At 48.1% G+C, this 15016-nt stretch overlaps 1 protein-coding gene across 1 annotated transcript in view; it reads left to right on the top strand.

Moving 5' to 3' along the window:
- Positions 1-15016, top strand: part of MGAT4D (MGAT4 family member D) — a 707335-nt gene that overhangs the window by 242829 nt on the left and 449490 nt on the right. The window contains exon 3 of the mRNA XM_078676855.1: positions 13804-13944. Within this exon, the coding sequence (XP_078532981.1) occupies positions 13804-13944 (141 nt within the window). The remainder of the gene's footprint in view (positions 1-13803; positions 13945-15016) is intronic.

Raw genomic sequence — 15016 nt, 5'->3', positions numbered from 1 at the left:
GGGCAGAGGGGCTAACGCTCTTTGGGAGCGGAGCAGGGAAAGGGTCGCTATATTCTCATACCTTTAATTTTGAAAATAAATCTAGAAACTTCAATAAAGTTGTTATATATTTTTTTTTATCAAGCAATGCTAAATATTATTAATCACCCATACTTTGTGGGTATGTAGGCTCTGGGCTATTTTAAACGCAGTCTCTGGCATTACAGTTAGAGCAGGCTTTGCTTTATTGTCGCCCAGTTTCTTATTGCAGTGCCTACAAAGACTTTTAGGGGTTTATATGAAGGTCCTTGGTAATTCGGGTTTGGTTTTTAATAGGAGTTACCACGTAATTGGAATTAATAGGCCTACAGTAGCTCTGCGAATATGTGGTATTTCCCTCAGAGACTTCACCTGACAAAGCAGTCCCTTGGTGAATTACCAAGGGAAAGTGAGGAATTTCTGGGGGAATCCGGTCTGGAAATGTATTTTGCCAAGTAATTCCCAATTTTAAGGGGACCCTCACTTGCATTCTTCTATATCTCTATCCCTGGAGATAGCAATCCCCTGGAATCAGTAACTCCGAGTGGAAGGACTACCCCAGGGATGCCATTTTTTAGTCTCCAGGGGTCACAGCTGCGACCCCTGGCTAGTTCCCTGCTACTTTGCTTGCCTTTGTGACCCATGGTCTCAGGTTGCAAAAGCCAACTTTGGAATTTTCTATCTGTAAAACAGAAGTTGCTTCGGGTTGGTAAGGTACACACCTGAAACATATGTGTTTCAAGTTGTCCCATCAAGTCAGGTTTTGCTTAGCAACACTTAATCCTTAATATATTTTTATAACAGGGCTACTCTACTTCGGTTTACCATATTAATCAAATCAAATTGTGTTAGTTTAGAAACCTCTAAAATGCTTTGAATCGAATTCCTTTTGTATTGTCTGTTTACATTTCATAGTGGAAAAAGTACCAATGGCATTTTGGTAAAATATTTGCAACGTGGCCGCACTAGCTGCATCAAAAAAGGATGAATCACAAGGACTCGTGCCGATTTCTGTGACGTCATCAGCACTAATGATCATGTGATGTCTCAAACTCGATGTCACAGAGCCAAAGGGCATTTGATGTCACGTCCTCTACCAGAGGCTTTTTGGTGAATGGACGTCACCCTTGCTTATACTGAAGCCCTTGGAGAGATATGCTTCAAGGTCATTAACAATTATACGAACCATCTTTCGCCTTAACCGTTAATTAAAGCAAGAATGTAAACAAACGACAATCCTCAGTGATAACAAGAAAACGCTGGTTCTCACACAGATTATAGGCCAGCGATACAAGACAGTCATATTACCATTATTATATGTGATGTTATTTGCGTACTCCTAAAAACGCCCCAACACATAACATAAGCAAACACTGTGACATTAAACATTAAACTGGGGAAGGATGCGGGATTTAATAAGAGCATATTAAAGGGTGTTTACACTATTCCGGGGCCTCCTTTCAGCAAGGGTATTTATTCTTTTTTACTCTTATCTGCTTTTCTTGCAATGGGAGAAACACCACCACCGCCAGTCACAGCGCTTCGAAACCTGACCATGGCATCGTGACACAGGCAGGTTAGGATTCGAAAACAAAATCAGAGCTGGCAAAAATATTTAAACGGGCGCACTCTGCAGGAGCCCTTACAGTGAAAGGTGCCCTCGGGGCTGCCACATGGGGACGATACCGGCTCGTCTAGATTTGGAAATAACACTTGAGTTTGCACCTTACATGGGAAATGTCAGAGTAGCACCCTCCCTCGGCTGTCCAGCCTGCGCTCTCAGTTGGTAAACAAATACTTGTTAACAAAACTAGGCTTCTGTCACAAAACATACTTTGCCTCGCACTTTTCATTGGCATTGGTCCGTGTAGGATTTATAATGTGCGATGTATAACTTGCAATCATATTTTTGCTTTCAGAGCAGTGTCTTAGCTGGTATCAATAATCGTAAAAACATGATAAATAGACACTTTAGCAAAGGCGTGACATAAAATGAATAGGTGTCCAAAGGGCGATGGTGATGTGGCAAGTGCAACTGAGGCTCGCATTTTGATAGAAAACAAAGTATTGGATCGTAACTATTTTATTTTTGTGATTTAATTGATTTATTTCCAAGTTAAATTATTTAGGAGTCAAATCAGCGTGCCATCAATTTTTAAATTCACTTAAACAAAAGACAATTTCCTCCCTTCGTTTTCAAACCTGTCTTTCTGATCTAACCAAAAAGTAAGCCCTTTCTTTGGGTCTTCTGGAGTTGGTGACTGTTAGACCTGGCATCTTTGGCGTGGTTTCCCCCTATCTTTTTGCCTCTACCTCCTGTATTTTTGATGCTGTGCTGGATTTCGTTTTTGCTGGTTTAGATGCTTTGGACACTCTGCCACTGCTGATCAGTGCCAGAGTGTAAGTGCTCTCTGTGTAAATTGTTATTCTGATTGGATATACATGTTTGGCATATTTGTATCACCATGAAGTCCCTAGTAAAGTGCACTGGGTGTGCCAGGGCTGGTGATGACAAATGCTACCAGTGGGCCTGCAGCACTGATTGTGCCACCCACAGGAGTAGCTCTAAAATGGTGTCTCAGGCCTGCCACTGCAGTGCCTATGGGCGGTTTAGAACTGCCATGTCCTCCTGGTCAGTGTCCCCACTGACCAGGCCTAACCCTTCCCTTTTCGTGCACATCAGCCACCCCTATGGAAGGCCCAAGGTACCCCCCTGGGCAGGGTGCAGTGTATGTGAAAGGTAGAGCATGTACTGGTGCAGGTAACATGTTCTGGTAGTGAATTACAGCCATTTTCGTTTTTCACTATTGTAAGGTTATCTTGCTCCATAGATTAACATGGGGGATGCTGGCTACAGTGGTTAACAGCATTTCTTCTCATAGGAACAAGATAGGACATAAGTATCTAGTATCCCTGAACTCAGAATTTAATAACACATCTTTTAGGAAAGATTGTTTTTAGATCCTGTGTTTGAGAACAGCACTTTTAGAAAGTTGCTGTTCTCTTGTCTAACCCTTCTGTGTGCCTTGGGCTGTTTGTGTATTGACTGTCTGGTTTGTGAGTGACAGGGGCTGGGGAATTCCCCAGCAGGATGGATGAGTCAGCACTAGGCTGAATGACTGCAGTTGCAACTGGAGTGGTGGGAGGAGTTAGCACCTGGGCAGAATAGGGCTGTGCCTGCCTTCCACAATGCTTGCTCCACCCCCCTGCTGGGCGGCTGAGGACCCTGCCCCTCACTCTGAAAGGAAAGATGCAGCCAGCAAAACAAAGTGCTCAGGATCCACCCAGAACTGGTTTAGACCGGGCTCAGGGCCCACATGCACCAAGAGAACAAAGACTTTAGGGGTATAAGTACAGGACCCCTGACAACGGAAAATTAGATCATCCTGGAAATCAAGAAGGAACCTCTGCCAAGGAGAAAGCTGAAACTGAAGAAGGAAGATTGTCCTGCTGTTGCTCTGCTGGACTGACCTGTTGCTTTGCTGCCAAGGAGAGGGGAAGGACTTTGCTGCTGAGCTGTGTCCCCTGTCTTGAAGGAATCTCCAAGGGCCTGAGAAGAGCTGGCTCCCTGTTTTGAAGTCCCAGGAACAAAAGGACTTCACCCCCAGCTTCCCTGAACTCTGCTGAGAGAGTTCTGTCCTTCCTAGAGTGCTTGATCCAGTTGTGGGGCCTCTGGAAGTTGTACCTGAGCTGGGAAGCTTGAAACTGAGCTTGAGTGACTTTTGAACTTGAAAAGTGTCGCATCGCTAGCTTGCGGAGCGCATCCCCGACAGTGCGAGAAGTTTCCCGCCGCTACGGAGGTCGAGATCGTCGCAGCGCCTCACGCCGCTGCCAGAGACGTCGCATCCTTCGTTTGCGGGACGCACCAGACCGGTGCGGGAGAATCGAACATCGCTGCGAGTATCGTCGCAGAGCCTGTCGTCGTTGGGTGAGAACGCCGCACCGCTTGCTTGCGGGTCGCATCACGTCGCTGCGAGCATCATCGCAGAATCAACGCATCGAGGAGCTGCGAGAGAGAGGATCCCCGCTGGACCGCGCATCGTCGCCCCGGAGATCGTCGCAGCCCCTACGAGATCGTCGCATCGTGCCTTTGCGAGAACAGACTTCCTACGGAACCTACGCACCGGAATCCATACAAGTGGCCTTCCTCCCCATACAGACCGGATTCGTCGCAACACGCCCGCTGCTGCAGCGGGGCTGTCGCATCGCCTCCCCAGGGTCTCAGGAGCAACGCATCGCTTGTTTTCCACCGCACCAGCTTCTGCTTTTGGAACTTTGTTGCAACTAAAGGTACTGTGAGCAAACGTGACGCAACTGTGAACTTTTCACGCATCTGTGGTTTATTTTACCGCAACTTGAAGAACTTTAACGCAACCTTAAGAACTCTTTTTGAAACCATATTCTTGAACTGTGTATGTTGGATTTTTGTCGTTTTGGTCTTGTGTAGTTTAGATTAAAATACCTTTATTTTTCTAAACTGTTGTGGAGTCAGTTTGTGGTGTTTTCACTGTGTTACTGTGAGTGTTGGTACAAATACTTTACGCATTGCCTCTGGTTAGCCTAGACTGCTCGTGCCAAGCTACCTAGAGGGTGAGCAGGGGTTATCACAGAGGGTTATCTCCTTGCCCTGACTAGAAGCAAGGGTCCCTATTTGGACAGTGGTACCTACCTCTGCCAACTAGAGACCCCCAGATCTAACATTGGTGGCAGCGGTGGGATTTGAACTTGTATTTGTACTTGACCCACAGTAATTGGTGTACATCACTAGTGAGTGCAGACCACTACGCCACCGCATACTACTGGTTTTTGGTTTTAATTTTTCTATTTTTGAGTAACTCTTCAAAGCATCATGTCTGCGAAAGGAAAGGCACTCAGTGAGGAGGCAGAAGCAGAATTAGAGTTTTGCATTGAGGATTTGTGTTCATACAAAGTTGAGCAACTAAGGAAATTCTGCCTTGAGTTTGAGTGCCCCATAAAAAGCGCCTACAGAAAGGAGGAGCTGCAGAGAATCTTGAAAGCCCATTGGGAGGCACAAGAAGGAGATGATGTGGATGTAGAAAATGGTTTTCAAAGCACAGAGTTGCCAGTGGGCAGAGTAGGCTCAGGAGCTGGCAGCAACCACTCCGGTAGGGGCCTCTCCCCAGAAGAGTTACAAGAAAATCAGAGAGTAAGAGAGTATGACTTGGAAGTCATGAAAATGAAACTGAGGCAATTGGAATTGGAGAAAGAAAGGGCAGCGGAAGACAAGAGAGAGGCTCGTGCCCTAGAGGAAAAGAAATTGCTTTTGGCTCATGAGTTGAGCATGAAAGAACTGGATCTTAAAGCCAAGGAGGTGGATGCCAGTTCTAATGGTGGCAGCGCGCAGCCAGTGCATGGGGGTAAAGTATATATTCCCAAGGACCTGGTACAGAATTACCATAGGGGTGAGGATATTTATGCCTGGTTCACTTCGTATGAAATTGCATTGAAGATGAATGGTGTGCCTGATCAGCATTGGGGGGCGGGCCTGTGGAAACATTTTGAGGCTTCTGGGAGGAGTGCTCTAGAGCCCTTTGAATTAGCAGGTGCCATGACCTACCCCAATATGAAGGAGGCCTTATGTCTCAGGTATGGCCTTACCCCAGAGCAGTACAGACTGCAGTTTAGGAACTCCAAGAAGAGAGAGTCTGAGACTTGGATGGAGTGTGTGAATTTGTACTTGCGTGCACTGGAAGGTTGGATGAAGGGCAGTAAAGTAAATGATTTTAAGAGGTTGTTGCATTTAATCAGTTGGGAGCACTTGAGTAGTCTTTGTGTTCCAGAGCTGCGCCAGCATCTTTTAGACAGCAAGCTGACAGACCCCATTGAGCTTGCTAAGGAGGCGGACCGCTGGACCAGTACCAGGGTCCACAGAGGAATTGTGGGTACCACAGCCAAAGGTGGGCAGGGTCCCCAGCAGAAGAGTGGGGGGGACAAGGGTAATCAAAAGGAGTTCTCAGAAGGGCCCCAAAATAGTTCCCAGAGAAAGGAATCCCAACCCCCCAAACCCAAACAGCCATGGCCCTCTAAGGGCAGGCGGGACAATAAAGACAACAGGGGCCCACCTACCTGCTATCACTGCAATGAGGTGGGCCACATAGCTCCAAAATGTCCCAAGAAGAAGCAAGCACCCACTGGTGCCCCCGCCCCAGCGTTAGCTAGTGTAGCTTTGGGAGGGGATTTGGTTTCCAGTGATTGGGGGGAGCTAGCAGTTATGACCCTTGTCTCTCTAGGAGACCAAGAGATGGTCCAGGAAACCTTGCTGCCCCCTAACACTAAGAAATATGGGCAGAAGGTGACCATCAATGGGAGGGAGATTGAGGCTCTGAGAGACACAGGAGCCAGCGTGACATCCGTGAGGTGTCAGTGGGTGTCTGAAGAGCAAATCATCCCTGGTGTACTCCGCCCTGTAGTGGCAGCTGACAGTTCAGTGCGCTTCAGCAAGCTGGCGCGTGTTCCCTTTGAATGGGGGGGAGTCTCTGGTCTTTTGGAGGTAGTTGTCAGTGATGCCTTTCCTGTAGACTGTCTGTTAGGTAACGACCTGGAGAGTTCTCCATGGAAGGATGTAGAACACAGAACTCACTTGGAGATGTTGGGTTTGCCTGCGTGGATCTGTGTGTCCACACGTGCTATGACAGCCAGTAGGGGGGAGTCAGCAGAACTGGAGCCTGAAACAGTGGCCCAGAGACCTGCCAGGAGAGGAAGAGGCAGAGGGCGCGGGAAACCAGCCCCAGCCGTTCCCACGGTCCAGGAAGGAGCAGAACCCGAGGGGGATGCCCTGGAACCTACAGGGGAACAGGTAGCCGAACTGGGAGAATTGCCTGAGCTGACCCATTGGCAGCAAGAAGGTGGTCCCTCCAGGGAGGAATTCTGCCAGGCGCAGAAAGAATGCCCTTCCCTCGAGGGTCTGCGGCAACAGGCTGTAGACCAGGCAGCAGGTGGAGCAGCCAGAGATCACTTTATCTACTGGGAAGATGACTTGTTGTATAGTGAGCCTAAGTTTGCTGAGCCCGGTGCAGCCCGTGTGCTGGTGGTACCCGAGCGCTTCAGAAACTTCCTAATGGGTCTGGCTCATGACGTGCCTCTTGCAGGACATCTGGGGCAAGACAAGACCCTAAACCGGCTTGTCACCCACTTTCACTGGCCCCAGATGAGAAAGCACGTTGGTTCCTTTTGCAGATCTTGCCAAACCTGTCAAGCCAGTGGCAAGACTGGAATGAAGCTGAAGGCCCCCCTTCAGCCCTTCCCAGTGGTGAGCACCCCTTTCGAGCGGGTGGGCATAGACATCGTAGGGCCCCTGGACCCCAAGACGGCCTTAGGCAACAGGTTCATCCTGGTCTTGGTGGACCATGCCACTCGGTACCCGGAGGCAGTCCCTCTCAGGACAATCACAGCACCCGTGGTGGGCCGTGCATTGATGGGGATCTTTTCCCGTGTGGGGTTCCCCAGAGAGGTGGTCTCCGACCGGGGTACCAACTTCATCTCTAAGTACATGAAGTCTCTGTGGGAGGAGTGTGGGGTAACTTATAAGTTCACCACTCCTTACCACCCTCAAGGAAATGGGTTGGTTGAAAGGTTCAACCGGACCCTGAAAGGTATGATTATGGGCCTAGCGGAACCCATGAGACGCAAGTGGGACGTCTTATTACCATGCCTGTTGTTTGCCTACAGGGAGGTGCCTCAGAAGTCCTTAGGGTTCAGTCCCTTTGAACTCCTGTATGGCCACCCTGTTAGAGGACCTCTCTCCCTGGTGAAGGAGGGTTGGGAAAAGTCCCGTGGGAAAACCCCCCAGGATGTGTTCAGCTATGTGCTGGCCATCCGCAACCAGACACAACGCTTCAGGAAGCTCGCTCAGGCGAACCTGGAAGCAAGCCAGGAAGAAATTAAAAGATGGTATGACCAGAATACCACTCTGGTCGAATTTCAACCTGGGCAGGAAGTGTGGGTGATGGCGCCAGTGGAGCCTTGTGCGCTCCAAGACAAGTGGACTGGGCCATATGAGGTGGTGGAAAGGAAGAGTGAGGTAACCTACCTGGTTAACCTATAGACTCCCAGGCAGCCCCTGAGAGTCTTGCATGTGAACCGCCTCAAACCGCACTTTAAGAGGTCTGAAGTAACCATGCTCCTGGCTACAGATGCAGGAACGGAAGAGGATAGTGATCCTCTCCCTGACCTCCTGGCAGTTAAGGAGCAAGATGGGTCAGTGGATGGTGTGGTCCTCTCGCCCACCCTGACCCCAGAACAGCAGAGTGACTGTCGCCAAGTGTTGGGTCAGTTCTCCTCCCTGTTCTCCCTAACCCCAGGAGTCACCAACTGGTGCGTCCATGATGTGGACACTGGAGACAGTCTGCCTGTGAAACAGAAATTTTACAGGGTAGCTGACAAGGTCAGGGCCAGCATCAAGGAAGAGGTTTCCAAGATGTTGGCGCTAGGGGTGATTGAGCCCTCCAGCAGCCCCTGGGCTAGCCCAGTGGTCTTGGTACCCAAGAAAGCTGCTACCCCCGGTGGCCCTCCTGAACTCCGGTTTTGCGTGGACTACCGTGGGCTCAATGCGGTCACGAAGATTGACGCACACCCCATCCCCAGAGCTGATGAGCTCGTGGATCGGTTGGGAGCTGCCCAGTACCTCAGTACATTTGATTTGACTTCGGGGTACTGGCAGATTGCCTTAACTGATGGGGCCAAAGAGAGGTCTGCATTTTCAACGCCAGGGGGGCACTTCCAGTTCCGTGTCATGCCCTTTGGGTTGAAGAATGCCCCTGCCACATTCCAGAGGCTGGTTAACAAGGTACTGACCGGGCTGGAAGAATTCAGCGCCGCATACCTGGATGACATTGCTGTGTTCAGCTCCACGTGGGAGGAACACCTGCAACACCTCTGCGAAGTGTTGAAGGCTCTGCAAAGGGCAGGCCTCACTATCAAGGCCAGCAAGTGCCAGATAGGGCAGGGATCTGTGGTGTATTTGGGACACCAGGTGGGGAGCGGCCAGGTGGCGCCCCTACAGGCCAAGATTGATACCATTCTGGCTTGGGAGCCCCCCAAGACCCAGACAGAGGTGAGGGCCTTTTTAGGACTCACCGGGTATTACCGACGGTTTGTCAAGGGATATGGCACCATTGTCGCCCCCTTGACAGAACTCACTTCCAAGAAGTTACCCAAAAGAGTTGACTGGACTGACGCCTGCCAAACTGCTTTTGAAACCCTGAAAACTGCTATGTGCACAGCGCCGGTGCTCAAGGCACCTGACTTTTCCAGTGAGTTCATAGTTCAGACAGACGCTTCAGAACATGGTGTGGGAGCAGTACTCTCACAAATCACTGAGGAGGGAGGAGACCAGCCGGTAGCCTTCATTAAGCAGGAGACTACTCCCTAGGGAACAGAGGTGGAGTGCGATTGAGAGAGAAGCATTTGCTGTGGTCTGGGCTCTGAAAAAGTTGAGGCCCTACCTGTTTCGGACTCACTTCCGTGTTCAGACCGACCACAGGCCCCTCAGATGGTTAATGCAGATGAGGGGTGAGAATCCAAAGCTGTTGAGGTGGTCCATCTCCCTACAGGGAATGGACTTTACGGTGGAACACCGCCCTGGTACAGAACACGCCAACGCTGATGGTCTGTCCAGGTTTTTCCGCCTTAGTGAAGAGAACTCCCAAGAGGGTGGGTAGTTCTCCCCACTTTCAGCTGGAGGGGACACGTGTTAGACCTGGCATCTTTGGCGTGGTTTCCCCCTATCTTTTTGCCTCTACCTCCTGTATTTTTTATGCTGTGCTGGATTTCGTTTTTGCTGGTTTAGATGCTTTGGACACTCTGCCACTGCTGATCAGTGCCAGAGTGTAAGTGCTCTCTGTGTAAATTGTTATTCTGATTGGATATACATGTTTGGCATATTTGTATCACCATGAAGTCCCTAGTAAAGTGCACTGGGTGTGCCAGGGCTGGTGATGACAAATGCTACAAGTGGGCCTGCAGCACTGATTGTGCCACCCACAGGAGTAGCTCTAAAATGGTGTCTCAGGCCTGCCACTGCAGTGCCTATGGGCGGTTTAGAACTGCCATGTCCTCCTGGTCAGTGTCCCCACTGACCAGGCCTAACCCTTCCCTTTTCGTGCACATCAGCCACCCCTATGGAAGGCCCAAGGTACCCCCCTGGGCAGGGTGCAGTGTATGTGAAAGGTAGAGCATGTACTGGTGCAGGTAACATGTTCTGGTAGTGAATTACAGCCATTTTAGTTTTTCACTATTGTAAGGTTATCTTGCTCCATAGATTAACATGGGGGATGCTGGCTACAGTGGTTAACAGCATTTCTTCTCATAGGAACAAGATAGGACATAAGTATCTAGTATCCCTGAACTCAGAATTTAATAACACATCTTTTAGGAAAGATTGTTTTTAGATCCTGTGTTTGAGAACAGCACTTTTAGAAAGTTGCTGTTCTCGTGTCTAACCCTTCTGTGTGCCTTGGGCTGTTTGTGTATTGACTGTCTGGTTTGTGAGTGACAGGGGCTGGGGAATTCCCCAGCAGGATGGATGAGTCAGCACTAGGCTGAATGACTGCAGTTGCAACTGGAGTGGTGGGAGGAGTTAGCACCTGGGCTGAATAGGGCTGTGCCTGCCTTCCACAATGCTGGCTCCACCCCCCTGCTGGGCGGCTGAGGACCCTGCCCCTCACTCTGAAAGGAAAGATGCAGCCAGCAAAACAAAGTGCTCAGGATCCACCCAGAACTGGTTTAGAACGGGCTCAGGGCCCACATGCACCAAGAGAACAAAGACTTTAGGGGTATAAGTACAGGACCCCTGACAACAGAAAATTAGATCATCCTGGAAATCAAGAAGGAACCTCTGCCAAGGAGAAAGCTGAAACTGAAGAAGGAAGATTGTCCTGCTGTTGCTCTGCTGGACTGACCTGTTGCTCTGCTGCCAAGGAGAGGGGAAGGACTTTTCTGCTGAGCTGTGTCCCCTGTCTTGAAGGAATCTCCAAGGGCCTGAGAAGAGCTGGCTCCCTGATTTGAAGTCCCAGGAACAAAAGGACTTCACCCCCAGCTTCCCTGAACTCTGCTGAGAGAGTTCTGTCCTTCCTAGAGTGCTTGATCCAGTTGTGGGGCCTCTGGAAGTTGTACCTGAGCTGGGAAGCTTGAAACTGAGCTTGAGTGACTTTTGAACTTGAAAAGTGTCGCATCGCAAGCTTGCGGAGCGCATCCCCGACAGTGCGAGAAGTTTCCCGCCGCTACGGAGGTCGAGATCGTCGCAGCGCCTGACGCCGCTGCCAGAGACGTCGCATCCTTCGTTTGCGGGACGCACCAGACCGGTGCGGGAGAATCGAACATCGCTGCGAGTATCGTCGCAGAGCCTGTCGTCGCTGGGTGAGAACGCCACACCGCTTGCTTGCGGGTCGCATCACGTCGCTGCGAGCATCGTCGCAGAATCAACGCATCGAGGAGCTGCGAGAGAGAGGATCCCCGCTGGACCGCGCATCGTCGCCCCGGAGATCGTCGCAGCCCCTAAGAGATCGTCGCATCGTGCCTTTGCGAGAACAGACTTGCTACGGAACCTACGCACCGGAATCCATACAAGTGGCCTTCCTCCCCATACAGACCGGATTCGTCGCAACACGCCCGCTGCTGCAGCGGGGCTGTCGCATCGCCTCCCCAGGGTCTCAGGAGCAACGCATCGCATGTTTTCCACCGCACCAGCTTCTGCTTTTGGAACTTTGTTGCAACTAAAGGTACTGTGAGCAAACGTGACGCAACTGTGAACTTTTCACGCATCTGTGGTTTATTTTACCGCAACTTGAAGAACTTTAACGCAACCTTAAGAACTCTTTTTGAAACCATATTCTTGAACTGTGTATGTTGGATTTTTGTCATTTTGGTCTTGTGTAGTTTAGATTAAAATACCTTTATTTTTCTAAACTGTTGTGGAGTCAGTTTGTGGTGTTTTCACTGTGTTACTGTGAGTGTTGGTACAAATACTTTACGCATTGCCTCTGGTTAGCCTAGACTGCTCGTGCCAAGCTACCTAGAGGGTGAGCAGGGGTTATCACAGAGGGTTATCTCCTTGCCCTGACTAGAAGCAAGGGTCCCTATTTGGACAGTGGTACCTACCTCTGCCAACTAGAGACCCCCAGATCTAACAGTGACAATCTCGCTTAATCTGTACTTTTTGGTCGCACATCAGTTTCAGGAGCACTTCGACATTTCTTTTTATTCAACGATCCTTCCTTCCATTTTTTAGTGTGATAACCTCCGAATAATGTGTGCGCACAATTCCCTCCCCAGTAGGATCTGTCTTAAAACTCTTGCTTGGAAATCCTCTTACACGGTTTGGGGTAGAAGTTACCGACTCATCTTTTTTGGGCAAGCCACCATGCATAATCTGCTCGACATTAATATGCACACTGCTTTGCTGATGAATCATGACAATCATATTTGTGCAAGTCCCTAGTTCGGATAAATAGAATGAAATACTCTTTAGGTTGAATCTCAGCATGCTCTAATCATCTCTAACAAATCGATTTGCATGCGGAATGTAATCTGCAAACCCATGGAATTAATTCATAAACAGCCCGCCTCTGGTGTCTACTGAGCTCACAAGGGCTTTCTTTTCCAGTAAAACTATAACTATCTCAAACCCTCTTTGGCGGAGATCTTTGCAATCCAGCGGATTCCTAAGAGAGTTGTTCCTACTACACATTCCCTTTCAGGCAGGAGCGCAGCCATGCTGTGAGACTAGTGCCAGGCAATGGCACTGCTCACTATGCGGTGTTCAGGTTCGCCTAACCAAGAAATTTACAAATACACAAGGACTACTCCTTGCCATTGCAGGTTGTCCAATAAGCTTACAAACAAACACATTTGTCAAATGAAAATCCTACATTGGATCCAGCAACCTCCACACAATCTCCAGTGTTACTTGCCCTGCAAATGTGTTTGAATCTGCAGTCAGTGGCCATGTAGGAGACATGTTGAGAACACATTGTTTATTGGATCATTTTCAGTGTGCATTGTGCCCATCTCCATGGATACAGTCTGTTCTTGACTCTGTAACAGGGCCTTAGGAATATGTCAGTTTTTGGTAGTGTAGGTGTTGTGATCCTCTTAGATATATAAGCTGTGTTTACGTCTTCTGACTGAGACTGCTAATTGAAGTCAACAGGGCCATCAAACTGCAGCCAAAATGCCATGGTGTAATATTGGGGAGAAATGGCAAATAAGCCCAGCATTTGGTTACATTGTGCCCTATTTCCCTGGTAATTCCTTATTAATGCGCTCAGGTAATGTGGTTCCTCTCACCTGAAACGCTGACTAGCCAGGGAAAGACGTATCAGCCAACCCCCAATTTCTACAATTTAATGAAGAACCCTGATCCAAAACTTAAGTGGAGTATGATCGGATACCTTTTACGCAACAATGGCCAAGGCATTTCACCTATAGCAGGATTGAGGTGCACTACCTTCCTTTCTGCAGATGACCTTTATAGGTGAAGTGAGGTCTGTACCAAACTAAACATTCAGGCATTTTTTTTAGATTTTCTGCCAAAAGTGAATTAAACAGTAGTTTGTAATTGTTGACAAAAAGCTTTCATGTGAAATAAGTACAGAGTTAAACGTTGCATATGTGAAATAATCCCTTATCTTTCATTTCATTCTACATTTTTTGGACGTAAATGTTTTGTCAAATGAGTTTTGGGGGAAAATCTGCAGGCCATGGTTATTGGTATCACGATAACAAGAAGTCCTTTTGGGGATAGTAATTCCTTTTTTTTGTCCGCAGATGACGCCAGATGGAAAGAGTTAAATTTAACTACCAAGGTTTCTATGCAGTTTGTCAACCTCTATTATTACCTGCCTCACCTCCTGGAGCACGAAGACAGCCTGCACCCCAATATTCTCTATGGACAAGGAAGAGGCGGAGGTGAGAACAAAAAATATGCATTTTGCTCCTGTAAACATCGTGTTCTTTAACTTTCGGACGATGAACAATAAAACACTAGTTAAGGATGTATACTAGACCACTTGGATCCACTACATACACAAAAGTAACCATAAACCACCCACACCTTTTCACCAAATGGTGATTCTTAAGAATTGTACTGAAATGTGTTTGTTAATATTAAAAGGGAACGTTAACTGTGTCTTGGTATACTATTCTGAAAAATTCAAAGAGGATAAGGATTGCTGGTTTCCAACTTACAGCAGGCAGAAATGCACTTCAGGCATGCAGTTTCATAGCCACAGCCAAGTCTTTGTGTGAAGTCCTTTTTCTAATTCATCTTCTTTTAGCCTCTCGGCACAGGTTACATTTCAAGGATCAAGCGGTATGATGTCATGAAGAGAGAAAATACAATTTCCAAATATTACATATCTGATAACCACAGTCAAAGAGCAAAAGTTTACTCAACTTCTCTCAAGTCAATAAGAACATGCCCTTCTTCTCCTTCTGGAACCTGAAAACACGACTAGTTATTTTAAGCAGTGATTACAAATACTAGAAAACATCTGCTCACAAAAAGCAGTAATAAAAAAGTCATTGACTGGTATTTTATTCATATGATAATTTCTAGCTCAAACATGAGACAAGGGGTTATGATTTTTAGAAGATCAACTGTCTCTGGGAGAGGGATAGAAGATGCTAGTGGAAATAGCAGCAGAGGTGCAAATTCAGAAAACCACAACTAGAGGAAAACGCTAGGCATTACCTAAAATGATGGGAAAAGAAAGTGGGCTAAAGAAAAGTTATCTGGTCCACCCCAAGTACAAAGAAGAACTAGCATGTCGAAAAGGAACTAGATGAAAAAGATCACTGTATTGAACCATTAATGTTCACATCTGGAGGCCAATTTATAGAGACTGTTTGCAGTTCTGGCCTGTTTGTCTTGCTTGATTCTAACACAAGAAACCTGGAGCCTTTCATTGGCTTGAAAATCACTGTGGGATAACCTAGTTTTAGGTAGGAAGTAACCTATATGAGGTTTTGTGGGACAAAG

This window comes from Lissotriton helveticus, chromosome 2_1 (genome assembly GCF_964261635.1).
Source record: "Lissotriton helveticus chromosome 2_1, aLisHel1.1, whole genome shotgun sequence".
Lineage (NCBI taxonomy): Eukaryota > Metazoa > Chordata > Amphibia > Caudata > Salamandridae > Lissotriton > Lissotriton helveticus.
This window is presented reverse-complemented; position numbering and strand designations above follow the sequence as displayed.